This window comes from Oryza sativa, chromosome 1 (genome assembly GCF_034140825.1).
Source record: "Oryza sativa Japonica Group chromosome 1, ASM3414082v1".
Lineage (NCBI taxonomy): Eukaryota > Viridiplantae > Streptophyta > Magnoliopsida > Poales > Poaceae > Oryza > Oryza sativa.
The window spans coordinates 26,688,259-26,708,839 of NC_089035.1; the positions used below are offsets into that span (position 1 = coordinate 26,688,259).

The 20,581-nt window shown below is 43.2% G+C and overlaps 3 protein-coding genes and 1 long non-coding RNA gene across 22 annotated transcripts; 1 reads left to right on the top strand and 3 right to left on the bottom strand.

The window, feature by feature from the left end:
- The first annotated feature begins 214 nt into the window (after nt 1–214).
- Nucleotides 215–4,362, top strand: LOC4326243 (uncharacterized). Its single transcript, XM_015766299.2, has 7 exons — nt 215–702; nt 1,241–1,548; nt 1,691–2,407; nt 2,896–3,024; nt 3,152–3,355; nt 3,660–3,860; nt 3,995–4,362. The coding sequence occupies exons 1-7, from the start codon at nt 435–437 to the stop codon at nt 4,118–4,120; spliced, it is 1,953 nt and encodes a 650-aa protein (XP_015621785.1). The 5' UTR covers nt 215–434; the 3' UTR covers nt 4,121–4,362.
- An 885-nt stretch (nt 4,363–5,247) lies between these two features.
- On the bottom strand, nt 5,248–7,419 carry LOC136357300 (uncharacterized). Its single transcript, XR_010742526.1, has 4 exons — nt 7,003–7,419; nt 6,758–6,833; nt 6,043–6,163; nt 5,248–5,762 (listed from the first exon to the last, which is right to left on the bottom strand). It is a non-coding gene; the product is annotated as an uncharacterized lncRNA (long non-coding RNA).
- Nucleotides 7,420–8,473: 1,054 nt separating this feature from the next.
- On the bottom strand, nt 8,474–12,606 carry LOC107277958 (uncharacterized). 19 transcript variants are annotated; one of them, XR_010738278.1, is made up of 8 exons: nt 12,075–12,606; nt 11,603–11,684; nt 10,874–10,968; nt 10,418–10,695; nt 9,837–9,920; nt 9,690–9,733; nt 8,927–9,019; nt 8,474–8,698 (listed from the first exon to the last, which is right to left on the bottom strand). XR_010738278.1 is itself a non-coding variant. In XM_015766921.2 (7 exons), the coding sequence occupies exons 2-6, from the start codon at nt 11,641–11,643 to the stop codon at nt 9,704–9,706; spliced, it is 528 nt and encodes a 175-aa protein (XP_015622407.1). In that variant the 5' UTR covers nt 11,644–11,684; nt 12,075–12,606; the 3' UTR covers nt 8,474–8,698; nt 9,690–9,703. The 19 variants fall into 19 exon arrangements, 7 of the variants coding, with proteins under 7 accessions (XP_015622407.1, XP_015622406.1, XP_066162324.1 ...); XR_010738303.1 differs by having other exon boundaries at nt 10,418–10,769; XR_010738305.1 differs by having other exon boundaries at nt 8,474–9,019; nt 10,418–10,637.
- Nucleotides 12,607–12,979: 373 nt separating this feature from the next.
- LOC4326245 (potassium channel AKT1-like) lies at nt 12,980–19,431 on the bottom strand. The gene is made up of 11 exons (NM_001401639.1): nt 18,858–19,431; nt 17,030–17,395; nt 16,793–16,850; nt 16,390–16,707; nt 16,044–16,289; nt 15,850–15,948; nt 15,658–15,690; nt 15,387–15,572; nt 14,762–14,959; nt 14,589–14,664; nt 12,980–14,241 (listed from the first exon to the last, which is right to left on the bottom strand). Exons 1-11 carry the CDS (start codon nt 19,160–19,162, stop codon nt 13,319–13,321), a joined length of 2,808 nt encoding a protein of 935 aa, NP_001388568.1. The 5' UTR covers nt 19,163–19,431; the 3' UTR covers nt 12,980–13,318.
- Nucleotides 19,432–20,581: the final 1,150 nt, after the last annotated feature.

Consider the following 20,581-nt stretch of genomic DNA (forward strand, 5'->3'; position numbering starts at 1 on the left):
AACCAGAACATGCAGACAACACAAGCAACTGGCTCCTCTCCTCTCCTCCTACCGTTCAGTTAGCAGAGTTAACAATGTGATTAGCTGCGTACTGGAGGACTACTACTAGCGGACACAAAGCCCCACTAAAGTATTCATTCGTTCACAATTCACAAGCCGTCAAGCACTGTGCCATTATCCCCAATAAGTAGTACTCCACCACGCCTTCTCTCTTCTTCCTCTCCTCTCCTCTCCTCCGCTTCACCTCCGTTTCTTTCATCGTCTATCTCTTTCTCCCCAACACAGCGGGCGAACCAAATCCGTCGTCTCGCCGGGGTCCGGGACCACCTCGTCGCATGCGCGCTGGGTCGTAGACTTGGCCGCCGGCGATCGCCGGAGTTGGGGAGCGCGGCGGCGGCGGTTCCGCTCTCGCCGGAGCGAGGGGTGGGTGGAGGATGGCGGCGGGAGGGAAGGGGTGGGTGGAGAGGGCGCGGCGCGGGGTGAAGACGGCGTGGTTCATGGTGGCCATGGTGGCGTCGCTGCTGATGGCGTCGGCGCCGGCGCTGGTGGCCGCCGGCGACGTGGCCGTCGCGCTGTGGCTCGAGGTGCGGCTCGGGTGCCTCCGCTGCCACGGCCTGCGCGGCCACCTCGAGCGTTACGGCTTCCGGAGCTCGCTCGTGGACATACCGCTTGTCTCCATCGCTCGATCCGTCGTCATTACCTGTAAGCAGCGACTAGCTCCCCCTCATTGCTGTTCTAATGCGCTCGCAGGATATTGGGGAATCTGTTCGTATGAGTTGGATTTCTTTTCATCTTCTGAGAATTTTTGTATTGGTTATGTGTGTTATTTTTTTAAATATTCTAATTTCATTATATTTTGGGATATGGGATTTCCCTCAAGATTCTTTATTTTTTTCCCTTTTCGTATGGGGATTTGTCCATCTGAAAGCTACAGTTCTTGCTACGTCCGTGCTTGTCTTCATTCGTAGACGAAAGGATGAAAACTTTCGTGAAAAAAACCGTGTCTATTTCTAAAGCTATTAATCTGATTTCGTATCTGTTGCCTGCTATTCTTTTCACTTTCCGTATTTGAATTCAGTTAAATCCCGTCATTTGATTCGCTGAATTAGTAATAGATTTGCTGAATCTGTTGCCTACTATTTCCCGGCAGTTTGAAGTGCGCGCCAACAAATTTCCGCACTCGGATTTGGGGAGAAAAACTACGAGATGCGACTAACAGATCCGATGTTTGCTCGTGCAGGTGTATACCTCATGTCTGATGCTTCTGGGCTCTCCCATGGCCCGTACCTTGGAACAGCAACTTGCTGTTCCCTGGCTTCTCTGCTCATCTTGTTGATTAAGGCCAGCGTTTACAGTCCGGCGCAGGAGATTGGGCCTGAGCTCTCGCCGTCATTGGCGGATCACAAGCTCAGTCTCAAGAAGCTATCGGGAATGCCGGTGCTTTTCCTGTCCTCCTTGGTCTTTGCTCTTGGCCATGTTGTTGTCGCTTACAGGACAAGCTGCAGGGCTCGGCGGAAGCTGCTTATCCATGGCATTGACCCTGAATCTGTATGACTTACATCCGTTTGCCTTCTAAATCTCACTAAGTGATCAATTGTAGAAACAGGGCCATGTATGCTAGTATTTTCTTGCATCCGTTGTGCTTTTCTTTTGCAATGTTTGATGTTTTCGTGGGTTGTGCTGCTTTCAGATTCTGGCATACAAGAATGCATATCCTGGATGCTACAAGACTCCTCGATCTCCCACACCATACAGTGGAAAATTTTATTCTAGGAGTGACAGTGAGACGAAGAGAAAATCTGTTGCTCACGACGATAGGGATATTCCAATCAGTTTCCTTGCAGACGGTGATAGCATGTTCATTGCTTGCCAGGGGATCACTGTGCATTACAAACTTTCCGATCCATCGAGTTGCATATCTTCAGCTACAGACACTTTTCCAGAAATCCATCATGATGTTATTTCAGCAAGCATTTCTCCTAGAAGACAGAGACATGATAGCCCACCATCAGCCTCCACTAATACCCGTCGTCTTTTGAATAGGAGCTTCAGCCATCAATACCATCAGACATCGCTATATGCACCATTGTTGGTAGAGCCAGTGACCTCTCCAACTTTGTCGGATGACACCCCTGTTCTTAGTGTTGATGATGGCAGTGCTGATGTATGTTTGAAACCTATGGGATTTGATCTTGAGGCTGGAGAACAGGGGAAATTTGCTGTTGTTTTGGTGCATGGGTTTGGAGGTGGGGTGTTCTCATGGAGACACGTTACAAATTTGCTTTCTCGTCAAGTGGGTTGCACTGTGCTGGCCTTCGATCGCCCTGGATGGGGGTTAACATCTCGACCTCGCAGAAAGGATTGGGAAGACAAAAATCTACCAAATCCATATGAGCTTGGATCTCAGGTGATTCTTCTTACCATATACTAGATTGCGCACTGCCCAATAGCAGCAAGTGCTTGCAGCACTTGCCCTAATGTTCTTTGCACTAGCTACTAGATATGTTGCAATATCCCATACTCATTCCATGGAATTTGTTATAAGCATGACTGACTGAATGTAAATATGTTACTGCATGTGTTTTCTCTTAGAACTATACTTATCTTTGGGATTATGTCTTCTATGTACCATAATTCTGTGTGACAACAGCTTTTCCATTACAAATAGTTGAGTACAATCTTCTGAAGTTCTTTTTTTTCCTTAGGTACATCCTATCTTACAAATATTCATCTAAGGGAATGCTCTTCTACTGTAACAACTATTAATCTTTTAATTAATATTACTATATCCAGTTATGTTTGCAACATATTTTCCGGCAGCATTAACGCTATATTTCTTCGCTGTACTTGGAAAACTCAGAACTTTAAGAACAACGCTTTGTATGCCTTCTGCAGGTTGATCTTCTTATTTCATTTTGCTCGGACATGGGCTTACGCTCTGTGGTTTTAGTTGGTCATGATGATGGGGGCCTGCTTGCCCTAAAAGCTGCAGAAAAGTTGCGAGCATCTGGAGATTCAAGAAAGGTAACTGCCTTGTGACCTTCTGTTCATTTTTCTTTTGTGAACTTTAGTAGCTTATCAGACTGTTTGCTTGATGAAAGTCTATCCTTCTGGTAATAATCATTTTAAATGCCTCCTTGTTTTTTCTTAGGTTGAAGTGAAGGGAGTTGTGCTTATAGGTGTAAGCTTATCAAGAGAAGTCATTCCTGCATTTGCTCGTATACTCCTGCATACCCCTCTAAGGAAAAAGCACATGGTACGGCCACTGTTACGTACTGAAATCACTCAGGTGATCAATAGACGTGCATGGTTTGATGCTACCAAGTTAACAACAGATGTTCTGAACCTCTACAAGGTACACACTTTTAATAATTTTCATTCCCTTCAGTGTGTTGTCAAACCATTAGTACGCAATCTATCTCTGGAAGAGTTTGGTCACTAAAAGCACATAGGGAGCGTTATATCATTTGCAAATAATCTATTTATCATTCCACCACATATTGTCTGAATGCAAGGAAAGTGGAACTTTTCTTGCATGTTGTTAGTTATTTATTGTCTTCCTGTTCCTTGATGCTAAATTAAATGTTTTAACATGCATCCTTTCACTTATTCTGTGAACATGAACTACGAACTGACTTGAAATGGGTTTTTACATTTAGGCTCCACTATTTGTTGAAGGCTGGGATGAAGCTCTCCATGAAGTAGGACGTCTTTCTTTCTCGACTGTCCTATCATCAAAAAGAGCAGCAGATTTACTAAGATCAGTGGAAGACCTCCCTGTTCTGGTTGTAGCAGGCTCTGAGGATGCTCTTGTTTCTTCGAAGTCAACGCAAGTAATGGCTTCAAGGCTTGTAAATTCTGTAAGTAATCTTGAGTCCCTTTGCCTCAGTATAGTGAATCTGCTTCTGAAGAGGACTCTTGCATGATACTCTATATTACTTCCCTGTTAGGGTTACTCCATACATTGTGCCAATGAGTTCTTGTTATTTTGCAGAGGCTGGTAACGATATCAAATTGTGGGCATTTGCCACATGAGGAGTGTCCCAAGGCATTGCTTTCGGCTCTTTCTCCATTCATATCAGGACTGGTGTCATCAGATGATTCATTGCAAAGATTGTAGCATACTAGTTCTTTTCGTTTTGCCTTTTGCCCTGTCTTTCTGTCCTCTACACTGAGTAGATCTCTCTAGTTGGTGTGAGTTTGTGTGAGCCAATGTAGTGCAGTAGTGGAGCCTGACCCAAAATCTCAAGGGTTCCTAGAGCTCCTCTAATTTTTTGCCCCATATAATGATACCTCCGAATGATTTCAATTAAGCAAGTTGAATCTGTACAGCACAGGCTTGCTGTGTTCAGTTCATGTCTACTCCAGCTCCAGCTGTCATATATCAGCTAACTACTGACTACTAGTAATATGCCCGTGCTAAACGCTACGGTGCAACTCTATTTGTCTTTAATAATTTTTAAAATTTTCATGTTTAGCAAAAAAATATTATTATATGAACTGTGCATTTGAGCTTTAATTCAATTTATATCATACATCAAATATGTTGCAAGTAAAATATTAGAATAGGATATACCAATATATTTGTGCCCCATGTCATAATGCATAATAATATGATATTAAAGATATATGATAATGCATATATCTGTGCCTTAAGATGTATGATAACGTGACAGATCAAAGGCACTTAGGTTGAGTATTGCATATAAGTATTTATCATGGGTATTTTAGTTGTTAATGGGCCATTACAGGATTTGGACCATACACATAAGTTTGACATCTAGCAGTCCTTTACTCCTTTATCATGACTGAATAGGCAACATAATAGCAAATTAGCAATACTGGTTTCTTATGTTAATTATATTTGCTTTTTTTATACGCTTTCATGTTCATAAATCAATATTCATGTGATTGGTCAGCTCTTTAAATTAATGGAGCCCTGAAGCAAATAAAATGTGTTTGATCTAAAGCAAAGAATTACATGTGTTTGATCTAAAGCAAAAGAATTACAGAAATCAATAGTGCTACACAACGTCAGAAAATTGGCCGACTTAATTTATTTATGTGAGATCTAAACCACAACTGGTGTGTGATGTGTCTCCTTATATAAGAAGACATGGAAAACAAATATAAAGGAACATTGCTATGCATCCAACCGTGCCAAACAAATACATAGTAGTTCAACAGGAGGTAGAGCACATTTGTATAGGTCCCAGAAATCAACTCAATCACAAACAATACTGAATAGGCATCATAACAACAAAGTTTCATCGAATTTGGTTGTGCATTTCACAAGCAATACTGAATAGGCCCGAACGACATTGTTTACTGAATTTTCTTGTGTAATTCACAAGAAATGTTATTTTATTCTAAAGCCAAAACACAGTAGTGATAATACTAAATCATGGTTCCTTCTCGGTTGCTTCATCGGAGACGTCGTCATTGCAGATCTTCATTGTTATCTCGATGGGAGAAGACCAGCGAGGATCATACCCTTCTCCCACCTTCCTTTTTTCACCGTATCCTTTTTCTACCTTCTTGCACGTGTAGTCTTCCATGGAACTCTCAACACGTCGGCAACCATCACGTATGTATTGAAACATCATCATGATGGCATTCGCGTGGCCCATGTAATAATTCCCCTTGTTTGGTGTTTGCCCTGACGAAGGCTGCACCTTCGCATCATCCTTGGAGTTCATTGACTCCTTAGGTGTGGCTTGATGTGGTGAAAAATCCACATCATCCATGGATGCCATGCCTTACTACAATACAGAAGAAGTAGGAGATCAATAGGTGCAAACTAAAGTATATAATAATTTCCAACACATAAGAGATAGTTTGGAGAACGATACCAAGAAAAAGATTGGTCAATCCCTCAAAAGAAAATATGGTTGGCACAGTAATCAGGGCAATTTTTTTTTCTTGATTTGTAAACCGGATGCAGGCAATTTTAAACATCAGATTCTACAACAGTGCGAAGATTGACCCACGAAGTATACATTTGCACTATTTGCAAGGGGTAATCATTATGGAAGAAATTACCTATACCAAATAGAAATTTAGTAGAATCAGCCAAAAATTTCGTTGATTGTGCAGCAAACAATAGTAGTTGACATGGTGTCCTGTCAGCCTGAATTTTTCTTCGGCAATCTGAATTTTCGTCCTATAGATTAAATCATTTGAAATGAAAGGTTAAGTCAGGTTGCTAGATATAAGCAATCACATAGAAAAATTGACACAATAGAATTATCTGAGGTAGGCCATTTCTTCCCCACAATTTTACAATGAAAGATTGACGATAAATGTTAACAAGATGTGAAGTATCTCATCCAATGACAACAATGAAACCCCCCAAAAAAAAAAAATCCTACCACACGAATGAGATTAACACATGAAATTTAGTTGAAATGCAAAACAGGCTTTGAATTAGAGTTTTGCATCACAGATATCCATGCACAGTGAACAATGTTTGATAATGAACAATGGGGGTTTAGTCAACAAAGGGGATTCCTAAAGCCATTATGCATCTCTATGAACAGCGGTGGAGGACGGAAAAAAAATTTAGGTGTGGCCAATAAACTACCACACGCGAGAGTTAACACAGAACAAGAATTAAGAAAAAAAAAATTCAATGCACAATATTGTACAATGTAACATTATATCAGCAAGTCATAGTAACAAGCACTTAATCACAAGTTCACAATTCATCATCCATTTGCAAATAAGTGTAAATATAAAGGTAGGTACTCAAAAATACCTCAAGATTCACTGATTCAAGCTTTCAGCCGTACATCACATATATAAACTAATGAGGATAGATACATATGTAGAATCTGAAAAACAAATAGCAAAGATTGATTAGTTTGATAAGATAAAAAGCAATGAGTGAAACAAAATGTACAAGCATCCTAAAAATAAAATATTTAATTGCAATTTCAGTAATAAATTTGTACACTTTGAAATTGCAATGTTCTGAAATTGTCAAATAAAAAAAAGTACAACCTCTTTGTGATGCCAGTGCCTTCCCTTTTCTCTTTCTGTCCATTTTCTGCTGATGGGAGATTGGGCGTGATGGCCTGATGGCTGCTACTACTTCTGCTTGCCTTGCTTGCTGCTTGGTGCTGCTGCGCCATCCGCCCTGCCCCTGCCCTGCTTGGCGCCTGTGCTGCACGCCTGCGCGGCTGCGCCCCGCCACGCGAGGAAGGTCTCGGCAGCTACCAGGCGAGGAAGGCGTCGGCGGCGACGAGAATCGGTGGCGGTGAGACGACGGATGCGATGACGGCGGAGCGGCGGCAGTCGAGGGCGGCGGCGACGGCGGTGGCGCGGGGATCGGTGGCGGAGATGACGGATGCGAAGACGGCGGAGCGGCGACAGTCGAGGGCGGTGGCTCCGCGTGAGTCGGGGTTGGGGAGGGGCGGCGGCGCGTGAGAGCGATAGAGAGGGGGCGAAGAGGAGCGCGCAATCGAGGGAGGTGGGAGGTGGGAGCGATCTCAATCGTTGAGATTTCACCGAGACAATCTGGACCGTTGAGTGATGAATGAAAGAATGAGTGAAAGTATTTGTTGAACTATAGGGTAGATGACTACACATTTCGACGGAGCAAATTTCGGATGAAATCTGAACAGCTGTGGCGAGTTGGTGTTTTAATTCTTTAATTTACTGAAGTCCTACTATCTGGTAGTAGTTCATTTACCGAAAATAACATGCCCGTCCTTTGTGTTACTGTGTATCTCTGAGACTCTGACAGCATTGGGCTACAGAGAATGTGTTTTTTAGGAAAAAAATACGGTTGGTACCGTAGGAGTATGTATTTGTGCCAGTTGGCAGCAGTATCTGTTTTCTATCTTTGGAAGAACTTGTTGTTTTTGGGTCTATAACTTGTGTTAAATTGTCATTGCTCTTTTTGATGTTACATTACCATGTGAAGTTGTCAGCATTAAACATTTCATACATGAGCATGATATACAATGATGTTCCACAGATGCACAGACAGGCCACCTCAATTTTTTTTTAATATAGAACTGTTTTAATTCAGCCAAATTTTGTTCAAATAAAAAGGTTTGATTTTTAACCCCCTTTTTTTTGAACTTTTCATTCATTTGCCCCTGTCAAATGTTTATGATTCTCGCAATTTGTAAGATTTGAATTTAGGATTTTTAAAAATTCAGCCAAAATTTGTTAAAATTTTAATTTATTTAATTAAATATTTTTAATCAAAATTTTCCACTACTAGTCACGTGCCCATGCGTTGCAACGGGAAAAATAACTTTTTAAGAAATTTTATGATTTATCGTTGATAAACACTCGATTCTATAACGCCTTAGCAAAAGCAAGTAATATATGATTATTATGTTTTCTTTCTTTTTGCGTTGTTATCGGTTGAACTCCGGTAGAGCCTGAAAAGATCATGTTCCTCATAAAATATGGCATGTACTAAGCAAGCCAAGACATAGTGCACTGAAATAACTACAGATTAGCACAAATCAACTCTTTGCAATTTAGCTCTCTCAATCTTTTCCAATGTCTTATAGGGAAATTTCCAATGTCTTGTATGGAAACAAAATAAACACGATATTTATGTATATACATATATAAATTACAGTATCATATTCCAAATGGTCAGTTGACTGTCAAGTAGCACAAGGAACAAGAATGGTAACTTTAGAGTTCCATCATCCCTAAATAATACGTACATTGCCTGCAGAGAGTTCAGAAGTGAGTCCAGGAGGGAAAATTATTTCCCGCATCAACTAATTAGCTCTCCCAGTAAAGAAATTCAACATATGGATTTACCCTGGAGTAATTTCTAAACTTAGATACAAAAATGAATAGAAGGGCCAGCCATTGCTGATTTGCAGGGGATAAAGATGGAGAGTGAAGAACATGGCATTTTCATCAGAGTTAGAGGATAGTGATTACTCTGTACCTTCAGGGCTTGGCTAGCTAAGATGATAAAGCTAATGTTGATCGTGAAAAGATTTAACATATTGATGAGCCCATGTAAGTGATTTTTTTTTACCTGTAGTCACCAAAATAAAGGTTACTCAAACTGCAAAAACAAAATTAGCATATTTTATGAATAAAAGAAATCCACAAGAAGTAAATTTCATATCCAATTGAAATAGTATGAATTATCAAAAATATGATGTAGCTATCTTGATTCTTGACTCTCCATATTGATCTCCGAAGAGAATGAATTTTGCCTTATCAAATTTAAATTCCATATTGATATCAGATTGCCCAGTACAGTAAAGTGGTCAACAAGCAGCAGTCCCAAATGCAATGTTAATAGAAGGTCAGGTCATATTATCCTTGTAAAGGCCTTTGAAATTTCATGGCAAAAAAAAGCCATTGAAATTGTCACTATGCGAAGGAATAGCAACAGATGGTATAAGTTCAGTACAGTGAAAAGGAAAATGCAGAGCAGAACATTCTCTGACTAATAATGCCAAAAGGAGCCCCATCCCCCGTCCAGTTCTGCAGAATGTGGACTATCAATAACCATTTCTTAACTGCTAAATGATCACTATGTTCCAAAAAATATAGTCAGTACTATTCGATATTCGATGTGTGCATAATATAGAGTGAATTATGGCAGATGACAATTAGAAAATAGAGTTTACTATGCAAAGGTTGATACCTATCTGGTTTTCATTTAATTCAAAACCAAGGGAAATAGATGATCATACCTGGTGTTATAATTTCATTGAGAAGCTAGAAAAGCATTTGAACCCTGTACATGTATCAAGAGTTTAGATTAACTAATGTATCAAGAGTTTAGATTAACTAATGTATCAAGAGTTTAGATTAACTAAAGACAGTTTCCAGGATTATACATGACCACTAAGGTTCATTCTTTTAGACGTGTGGAAGACAACTTCACATCCAGCCAAATGATCAAGAATCATCAGACTGAAAGGCTGAAACAGACATCGCAGGAGACATCACAAATGGTGTTTATGAAGCTGTATAGTTGATTAATTATTAGTTCAGAAGTCAGAACAATTATTAGTTCATAATGTGACCATACTAAAATAATTATTAGCCTGTCAGTTCTATCATCAGTTAGAAAATTATATGTGAATATACATGTTGGTTCTACAGTAAGAGAAAAACCATCCAGAATAATCCTGATTAACCAGATACTATTGTCCTTTGGAGATGTTTAGACACGTGCAGGCAGTTATGCGTTGTTCATAGACATGAATACTTTAGTTATTACTCCTATTATCTAACTAAATGAATTCTTCAGTGATACTACCACATAACATACCACTAACACAGAATGCATTACCAAAATGTTGTTTTTGGTTATTTTCTTTTGGTTGAATCTCGTCTGATCAAATCAACGGCGGCTGATAGGGGAGAGATGAAGCATAGTACTGATGGTGGATAAAAAAAAGGAATGATCTTGTACCTTTCGGTGAATCAGATCGAAGCGGGGCGACATTGTTCTGGCAGCGCTGAGGAGATCAGCAAGGCGAGGGACGAGGCGTTTCGTGCTGATGCTATTCCGGCGGCAGAGATTGGTGGCGGCGGAGAAGGAGGCGGACGAGGAAGAGGAAGATATTGGGACGGCGCTGAGGAGATCAGCTTGGTGGGCGACGCAGACCCAGGCGACTCCGGGCGATGGTGATCTAGCGGCGCGGATTGGGGAGAGTGAGCCAAGAGGCAAAAGCAGCGAGCATCGGTCTCCTGGCGAAATGGAGGAGATCGGCAAAATAGCCAACGGCAAGCGTCGGTCACCCGACGGCGTAGTCGTGGTTGCTCTGGCGGTGCAGAGCAGATCAACGAAGCAGCCGAGTAATTAGGGTTGGGTAGAGAGAGAAGGGGGAGGTTGGGGTGATGCAGGAGGGGACCTGTACGGCTGTACCTATAGAGGGAGACGGTGGCGTCGAGGACGAAGGCGGAGGCAGAGGCGACGGATCGACCTCCGTGGCGGTCATGACCGGCGGAGGTGTCGGCGGCCTAGACACACATAAAATTAGACACTTAGCGCAAATGCTAAATGAATAGCTCAGCACAAAATAGCAAGGTTATGACTACGAGAAATAGTAATACTTGTGAAAAGCATTATAATTCTTTCCCAGTGGTTTAAACAGGCAGAAGAAAAATACTTTATGCCATCACATGATAATTCCCAGTGGTTTAAACATGCATGCACATTAGTCTCCTGCCAAATCCTGCTGAACATAGTACACAAATTCATCTAATGGGATGCCATTTGACAGAAAATATCTCCCCAGCAATCAGCTCAGCAGAAAAATCTGAGTTTGATTTGCTAGTAAACTGCACAACATTGAATGAAAATACACTATCGACTTACTTATAACAACTGTGCACTTAAATTACAATGTGCCAATCAGAAGAGTTGTTTGCTGTCTCACACAAAATCACACCATTTCAATTCAGTTTTCAAAATTACTCTGAAATATGCAAATGGAAGAAACCCTTTATCAATCTCTGAGCAGGAGTCAGGAGCAAACAAACGGACAGGGGCAGAACATCAAGACTGAAATCGAAACATGGTAAAAGCATGAAAGGCATACATAAACCATTTCTTTCTCCATTTTTTCTAATGTTTAGAGAAAGACAGACTCACCGTATCAATGCCAAAAAAAATTCAGCAGATGCCAAGTGCATGTCCCTGAACTCCCGCTTGATTCCTCCTGGATCTAGGTTTCCTGGGATTGAAAAGTGGCATTTACATCTCGTGATCAACAATATACAGTACCTAGTTGGGGGCTTTGAACTGCTGACGGGGGAGCAGTAGTCCCGGTGACCTAGGCTAGGGATGAGGCAGCAATGGCCAGTTGGGGATCTGGCAGCGGCGACGGTGACCTAGCAGCGGGGATTCGGTGGCGATGTTGTGAGTTGTGCAGGCTGCGATGGCTGGTTGGGGATTGGGCAGCGGCGACGGAGATGGTAACCTAGACCTAGCAACCGGGGATTCGCAGCAGCGTGGTGTGGCGTGCGGGCGGCGATGGCCGGTTTGCAGGTCGGGGATGGTATGGCGTGCGGCTATTGCGGCGGCGGCGGTTGACAGAAGTGGTGGGGTAGGAGGGGATACATACCTTCAGATGAAGGCGATCATGACCGGCAGAGGTGGCGGCAGTCGAGGGCGGCGCGGGTCGTCGCGACGGCGGCGAGGAAGCGGCTCCTCGGCGGTGTTGACGCGGCGTGACCTCCTGCTCCCGCGTCGGCGGTCGAGGGCGGCGCGGGACGTGGGACTCGGGGCACGGCGACGGCAGCGAGGAGACGGCGCGGGTCGCAGCGTCGGCGGTCGAGGGCGGCGCGGGACGCGCGCGCGGGACGCGCGCGCGTGGCACGGGGCTGCTGAGGAGGCGATGCGGCGGCGAGGTGAGAAGGTGAGGAGGCGAGGAGATGACGCAGGGAGGAGGGCGAAGGTGGATGATCGATCCGATGCGAGGTGGAGGCGCGTTGGAGAGGGCGGCGGCGATCGCGGAGGAGGCCGGCGGGCGTGGCTGGCGAGGAGGCGATGCGGCGGCGGGGCGAGCGTCGCCCAGGGAGGAGGGCGAAGGACGCGGCGTGGGAGGAGGAGGAGTGGGCGTGGGGAGGAGATCGATTCAAGAGAGGAGCGAGCGCGTGATGGGGAGGAGATTGACACCATTGGATATGGCAATCGGATGGTTGAGATTACGCGTGTCTGTCAGATGCGTCTGCTATGTCAGGAATCAAGACCACCACTACGAATTTTTTAAGTAGTAGAGATATCGTTCCCCAAAATTGTTTCCTACTTAATATAATCGGTTATGCAGCTTGGTATGGTGGTAAAATCATCATTTCCAAAAATTCATTTCTCTAGAGGCAAAGATGCTAAAACTACCTCCGCCCCAAAATTCGAGTTATATTTCAGGATAGGGGAGTAAAACATTCCGTCAGTACGTAACTGTTCTGTTCCAACCGAAGGTTGATTCCATGAGTTAAAATCACCCAAATCAATAAGTGAAGGTGAGAATAATAATGAAGCACTGGTACATTCTTTGGACTTTTCCTTCAAAAATTAGAAAAGCGTAAAACTGTACATGCCAGCAGATCAACTTGCCAACTAAAACAAAAACAGGCTAACATCACAACACGCTATAACAAAATCAAATTCTTACGCTTCTCTACTTACGAACACCGGACGTAACCCATCAATTTCACCATCTCTTCATGGTGGAATAACTATACCAATGATTTCCAGTTATTCCTTAGCTAACCGTTGGACTCCGGGGTAAATTCTATCTCCCCTTTCTTGGAAATCAACAGTAAACAACCAAAAAAGAAAAAGAAAAAAAAACACACAACTCCTTTACTAGCTCTTGCCTTTCATCTTCTCTGCATCCCATTCATTACTGACGAGCACAAGATGATCGCCGTCTCTGATGAGCTCCACCTCGTCAACCTCGGCGCCCTCCACGGTGAGAACCTTGGTTGGCGCGAAGTCGAACTTCTTGGCGCCGAGCTCGAGGAGCATGTCCAGCGTCTGAGGCAGGAGCACGAGCTTCCCGGCGGTGTTCCCTTTCTCGGGGCAGCTGATCGTCACCCTGATGACGGCGTTGCGGCTGCCGCTGCTCGGGTTCGGGGAGCCCGTCGCCGCGAGGCCACCCCTCGAGAGCGGGTGGTCGGTCTCCCGCTGCGCCTGCGACGACGAGATGACCCCGAAGAGGGAGTTCTGGAAGGTGACCCGCTTCCTCCGGAGCTTCTCGGGGAGAACCCGGCTGGGCAGGTCGGCGTCTTCGTGGATCATGTTCTTCATCATGGGCTCGCTGTTGAACCTCCCGATCAGTGATGCCGCCGCCGCCGCCGGCGCCACCCTGGTGGTGGTGGAGCTTGGGACGTGATGGTGGCCACTCGCCGTCGCCGCCTTGCGCGACCGGAACAGGAGCTGGATGTCGTCGTGGCCCTGCTGCTCGGCGAGGGCTCTCGGGGTCCAGCCGTTGCCGTCCTGCTTGTCGATGTCGGCTCCGTGTTCCAGCAAGAGCTCGGCCATCTGGACGTTGCCGTCGCAGACGGCGCGGTGCAGGGCGGTGGTCCCGTCCCGGCGAGCCCTGTTCACGTCGCCTCCGTAGTGAATGATGTCGTTGAGCAGCTCGGTGTCGCTCTCCTCCACGGCGATGCAAGCGTATAAGCCCGTGTCACCCGACGACAGATCCGCGCCGCCTTCGACTAATAGTTGCACGACGGCGGCGTGCTTCTCACACAGCGCTTCCCACAGTGGAACTTTTCCTTCTGAGTCTGGAAAATGGAAAAGAAAATCGTGGCATGTCAGATGGTGTATTGAACATCTGTATATAAGACTCATCACTCATGGAGTTAATTACATCGACGCACAAAACTTTTGCGTCTTCGCAAAAACTCATGGAGCAAATTCTATTAAGTAAATCAGTAAGTTCTAGATGTTAGATTGGTAGAAAATTCAACAGGAATTTTGCAAGCAAGTTTAGCCTCGTAAGATTTACAGGTGACGTGAGGCCATGACATATTGCAGGGTTTGGATATAACATCCAGCTGTTCATACCATTTAACTCTTACAGTTAAATTGTACACTATATGCTGTCAAAATTTTCCAGTTTTCGGCATACCTCTGGCATTTGGATCAGCTCCATATTCTAATAGAAGCCTGACGCATTGCTCGTTTCCTTTGGAAGCAGCTATATGCTGTTAATCATGAACATTTGAAAGTGGTAACTTTCTTGGTCAGCATAAGTCCATAGAAAAATAAACAACACAGATACGTATAGTTGACTAAACTGACCAGTGCGGTATGCCCGTCATTATCTGACTCATTTGGATCCATACCACGCTTAAGAAGTTGATGCAACAAAAAATCATCTCCTCTAGTTACTGCAAAACAGAGTGTAATTGGCAAATCCAGATTTCCCCGAGCTAGCATACTCTCTATCTCCTTTACGACACCAGCCATTACACTGTTCTCCTTCTGCTCTTTAAGGAACTGCATCAGAAAAAAAAAGAGTGGATCTCAGTACTGCTCAAAATACTGCACGACATAAAGCATGATAAATGTCAATGAAGCAAAAACAAAATAAACAGCCCTTATCCAGATCACAACAGACAACAGTGAACATCAAGTCTGATAGTCGCAGAACAGTCGACATATTTTTTAGATAATGGCAGAACAGTCGACATGAATAAACAATTTCTGTGTTCAAGATAATCTAGTGGCTATATGAGGGAATACTAGTTTAACTTCACATATTGTTAAACAAGATGATGCAGGTTCCAGGGTGGTTCGATTTAGGAGTTACTACAGAGCTAGTTTCAGTGGTCAGGTTACCACTCTGAATATGAAAAATCTTTCTACAAATGCAAACATATGCGATAAATGTTACAGAGAAGAGACCAACAAATAAATGGTAGACCTGAATAAGGTTGTTCATTATGATAGTTCCATCCCCAACATTGGATTGAACAATGCTGAGAAAAGCTGTACGATTCAAACGCAACAACTGGCACAAGGATCTTGTTCGAACTGTGAATAGCTGAGGTCTGTAGCAAAGAACCCCAATTTCTCCAACAACCTCTCCTGACGTAGCCACTTGTATCACCTGCAGAATTCCAAGTTATCATATTTAGGACCAATTGATGCACGAGTTCACTTGGAATTAAGTCTCAAAGCAACAGAAGTCTTGCCTGGTCTGCACCATTTTGCTGCTCTACTAACTCCTGCAAAAGTGACTCGAATTTCAGAATGACCATTTATATAACTAAAACTGATATCAGTACTGATAGCTCAATTACTCCTACTTTTTCAACTGCACTCTCTGAAGCTTAGTATTATATCAACTTGGAAATAACAAAGTAGTTATTAAAGAGTATTCTTACCACACTACCAGAAACTAAGATGTAGAAGTCAGTGGGTGCTTCATTCTGCAAAATCACATCCTCCCTAGGTGGAAAATATTCAGCTTTCATCTCCGAAACCTCAAAAACGAAATCAAGTAAAAGAACCAGATAAGCATATTCTGTAACAGTACGCAACTACAAAAACACAGCTACAGAAAGAACTCTATCCTTACCAGTTGAAAAATCAGATCATTTGAGACTCCTTGAAACAGGTAAACATTTTGAACCAGATGGAAGAACAGATATTGAGAAATGCTAGATTTAATAGCTTTAGGCAGTGAATCAAGGATCTCTTGTTGTTGAAGACCTTCTGAATCTGTCCTGTATTTTAAGCTAATATGTGAAATCATCTGATCTTGCAGCCGAGGTGGTAGCTGATTTCTTACTCCAAAGCTTGTTGCTGCTTGGATTGTATCCCTCTTTTAGTACAAAACATAACAAACACTACTTGTTAGAATCAAACTTTAAAAGAGCAGTTAGATGCAAGTATCAACCAAAGGTTGAACAAAAAGAACTCACATAGTTTCGAGTACGACTAGTGCCATGGACAACCAAATTGGTCATGTTACCGATCAAATAAGCGGTCAAACCAAGGTTAAAGAGCATGTAGAAAATGTTGAAGATCATCTCCCTTGTATTTTCTGCATGTAGATCCCCATAGCCCACGGTGGTAAGAGTGGTGATTGACCAATAGACTGATGTTACGTAGCGAATCCATAAGCTCCGTTCATGGAAATCTGCCATGTAATTGCCAATCCACGTAGAAGTTGGGACGGGGTACCTATCAGCAAGAAGATAGTAGAAGCATGCCGCACAGTGCACAGCAAAAAGTGTGACCTGCAATATCAAAGGATGAGAAAATGGGATGTTCCACAAAAATGTTAAAACTTCACAGGAAAATAACATAAATACAGTCACTTACACAAATGAGCTTTGCACATCGAACCCAGAAGTAATTGAAGTGTCTATCCTTCTCCAACCTAGAAAAAGTGAAAAGTGTTAAGTTTACTACACAAATTGAAAAGGCAAAAATGGCAGTGGCTCTAGCCTAATTAATACTATGTTTTAACCGAGTTCAGTCAGGTTCAGATTGAAATGTTGGACCCCAAAACAGAATGTATATCATAGAATTTTCTATATGTGCACGATAAAAACATACCTAGAAAACAGAGAGCTGACTCTGCGGAGACGCCACAGACGAAGCATGTTGAAAAATCCATATGACCTAAGCTTTGAAGGTAGTATCCTGCGAGCAAATTCTGATGGGATGGTGGAGGCCACGTCAAGAACAAGCCATGTGGTACTATAACGCCATGCGATCTTCTTTGGATCATCTTCAAGCATATAGCTCATTTTATCCAAATAAGCCACAAAGAAGGTCAGAATGATGTCAACCGCGAAGAATGCATTCACCACATTGTCGGCTGTAGCTAGAGCCCCCGTAGGCTTCGGAATGAAGCCAAATTCAAATGGTGAGACCCACGCAGAGTAGACTACAAGAACTATGAGGAAAGTCTCCCAGATTCTGCATAGTATTAACAATTAAATGTTAGAATTACTCATTCTTCTGATTTCAATATTACAAAGTTTCTATTTGCTTTTCATACTAGCAAAAACACCATGCTTACAAAGGAAAAAACAATATATTCCTGTAGGAAGAAGTCCATATACCCCCTAAACCATGAATGGAAGATATTTATATTGTGAAATCCATACACTAGCATTATATGCATAACATCATAATATAATATAACTTGCGGCCAAGGAATGACGAAATACAAATATGTCATCTTAGTCATTATAAGCATCCAAATACACGAAACCACTGTTCAAAAATCGAAACCACTGCAGGGGTTGCAAACTTTAGGGAGTTAGATGTTCGGTTTTAAAGTTTAGGGTATTAGATGGACTTTCGTTCAAAGTTCCGTGATTTCTTATTCCTGTACAAGTAATCTCTGTTTATTCAACGGTACTGTATATGTACTGGCCGTAACTCGGTGGCAAGTGGCAACTAGAAGTACCACAGAAACTACCGTACTACTTACTGTATACTGTGTATACAAGATTATCTCCGAAAGAGTGATCCGAAGAAAAATGGAGATTAATGTAATGCGATTTTATGATACTATCAAATAATAAATGGACAACAGAACTCTCACTAGACAAAAAAATATATTAATTGAATGATAGCACAGAATAACTTCAAATTGCAGAAGACTGTCATTGAGGCCGACAAAAAAGGTAATCTGAACAATTCGTAAAACCACCAAGTCCATAACTAAAATACAAGGTTATTAATCCTCGTCCGTCCAACGGCAAATAATTGCAGTAAACAAATCAGAAAAAAAGTTTTCCATGCGAGTTCCGTGAGAGAGCTCTTTCGACAACGAAGCATTGCGTAAAGAAGCGCAAAACGGGAGTACTAGAAATCCAGGAACGTCAGCATCAAAATCACGCTTTTCTTGTCGTTCCTCAAGGAAAAGAAAATCGAATAACTAAATAAAGCACTCACAAGCCATAGAATTAGCCATATTAAAACGGAGATAATGAGTACTATAAAAAGCAAGAAATAGACAAATCAATTATTCAGTCGAGGTCAAACCAGGAACAGTAAAAACAAAAACCTCTACTTCTCACTTCCGCGAAAACACATTAAAGACAATTTGCTGACAATTGCGGCAGCAAAGCAGCCATTAAAACAGAGGGAGAAAAAACAAAATTTCATGAGCAACCCATCTATTTCGTGACAACATATAATAACTCATTGGAATTAACAAGAGGCAGAACGAACCAATTCAGTGCCAACTATGAATACAAAAATAAAGCACTTCTGCGCTGACCATCACCAAAATTAAAGCTGTAATGCAGCCAGTATAGCAGGACTGTACACAAGAGACTGCGCAAGAAAAAAAAAATCTGAAACAAAGCAGCGGCGAGAGTTGTGATGGCGATAGGGAAGAGAGAGACAGAGAAGGTTGCGAACTAACCTGTATCGGCGGTCGTAGGGGGAGATGATGAAGCGGCGGAGCTTGATGCGGCGGTTGCTCCGCGCGCCGAGCGACGGGAGGATGGCGCTGGAGATGCTGTAGTGGCTGCCGTCCCGCGACAGCTCCCTCTCGAGCGCCGGGTCCCCGCCGCCATGGCCCGCCCCCCACGGCCCGCACGCGGGCATCATCCTGCTGCGCCCGTCCCGCCTCACCTCGCTGGCCTCGAACGCGTCGCCGGCGCCGACCCTCCGGTTGCGGCCCCACGGCCCGCACGCCGCCATCCGAGCGGCGCCCCACCTCGCCATTGCGCTGCCCCTCGGCGGGCGCGCGTGCCTCCCCTCTCTCGGGTTTAATGGAGCGCCCACCCCCACAAGGCCCACAAATCTGGCGGCCTGCAAGGGAATCGCGGGGTGGGAATCTCTCGCCTTGAATACTAGAGAGAGAAGTTCTCGGTGATTCGGTTTTCTGGTAAGTGGAGGAGAGCCGACGCCCGACGGCGGCTGCGGCGGCGGCGAAGACGTGTCGCGGAAGAAGAGAAGAGAAGAGAGGAGAGGTGAGAGCTTCGATCGAGCTTGGTCGGGGCCACGCGCGGCTCGGGGCTGCTTTTATGGATGCGAGGGGAGGGGGAGAGACCTGGGGGGTGGGGGCCTCTGGGGCGGACGGACTGCTGGGCGGCGACGAATCGGGAGGAGAGTCTGAAGGACGGTTTTGCCCCTGCGGGACTGGACGCGACGCGGCCGAGCCGCGAACCGGGGGTGACACGTTTTCTGGGGAGGACGGCAGAAGTAGTGGGGATGTCAGATGGCTCGGATCCGCCGGGTCTTGCCGTAACCGTGCCGGTGCATGACTCTAAGCAGTACGAAGGGCAAATCTGGTAATCACCTAAATGGGAGGCACCTACCCCTACCTGTCTTACAGAGGATTTGCCTCATGAATATTTATTCGAGGTTTAAGATTAAAATTAGCTGTCTGGGTTTGTCTTAAATCAAATATTATTTGATCATCAATTTCTATATGAGTAAACTCATACTTTAACATCATACGATTTATATTTTTAGATTTAACATGAGAAATATGATTGTGATATATAATTTACATTTTGTTGGACTATATGGATTTCTAGAAGTTAATGGTCAAATACAAACGTAAAACAACATGTAATTTGAAACGAAGGGACTATAATTTGATCGAAACTTCTAAAATTATAGTCATCAATAAATTTAATTTTCAATTGCTTACTTTAAAAGAAACAAAAATTATATGCGTAAATTTATCCTGGAGAGTATTATTGTACTCCCTCCATTTCATCTTATAGGTCGTTTTGTCTCTTTTTTAGTCAAACTTATTTAGATTTGACAAAGATTATAGAAAAAATATAGTAGCATTACAAACAAAAAACAAATATATTATAAAAAAATATTCAATGTTAAATTTAATGAAACTAATTTGATGTCACTAAGTTATTCTATGAACTTGGCCAAACTAAACAAAGTTTGACTAGTGAAAAAAAAATCAAAACCACTTATAATATGAAATAGAGGGAGTAAAATTGTAAACCCATCAGGTCTTATAAAGTATTATTTTAATATAGACCTGATGGTCAAAATCCTACTGCCTCCATCTCGTAATATATGCAATTCTAAAGTTTTTCACGTGTATTAAATAGAGGGATGGAATTAAATGAGGGATGTTTGTAATTGGTTGGGATGAGTAAGTAGATGAAA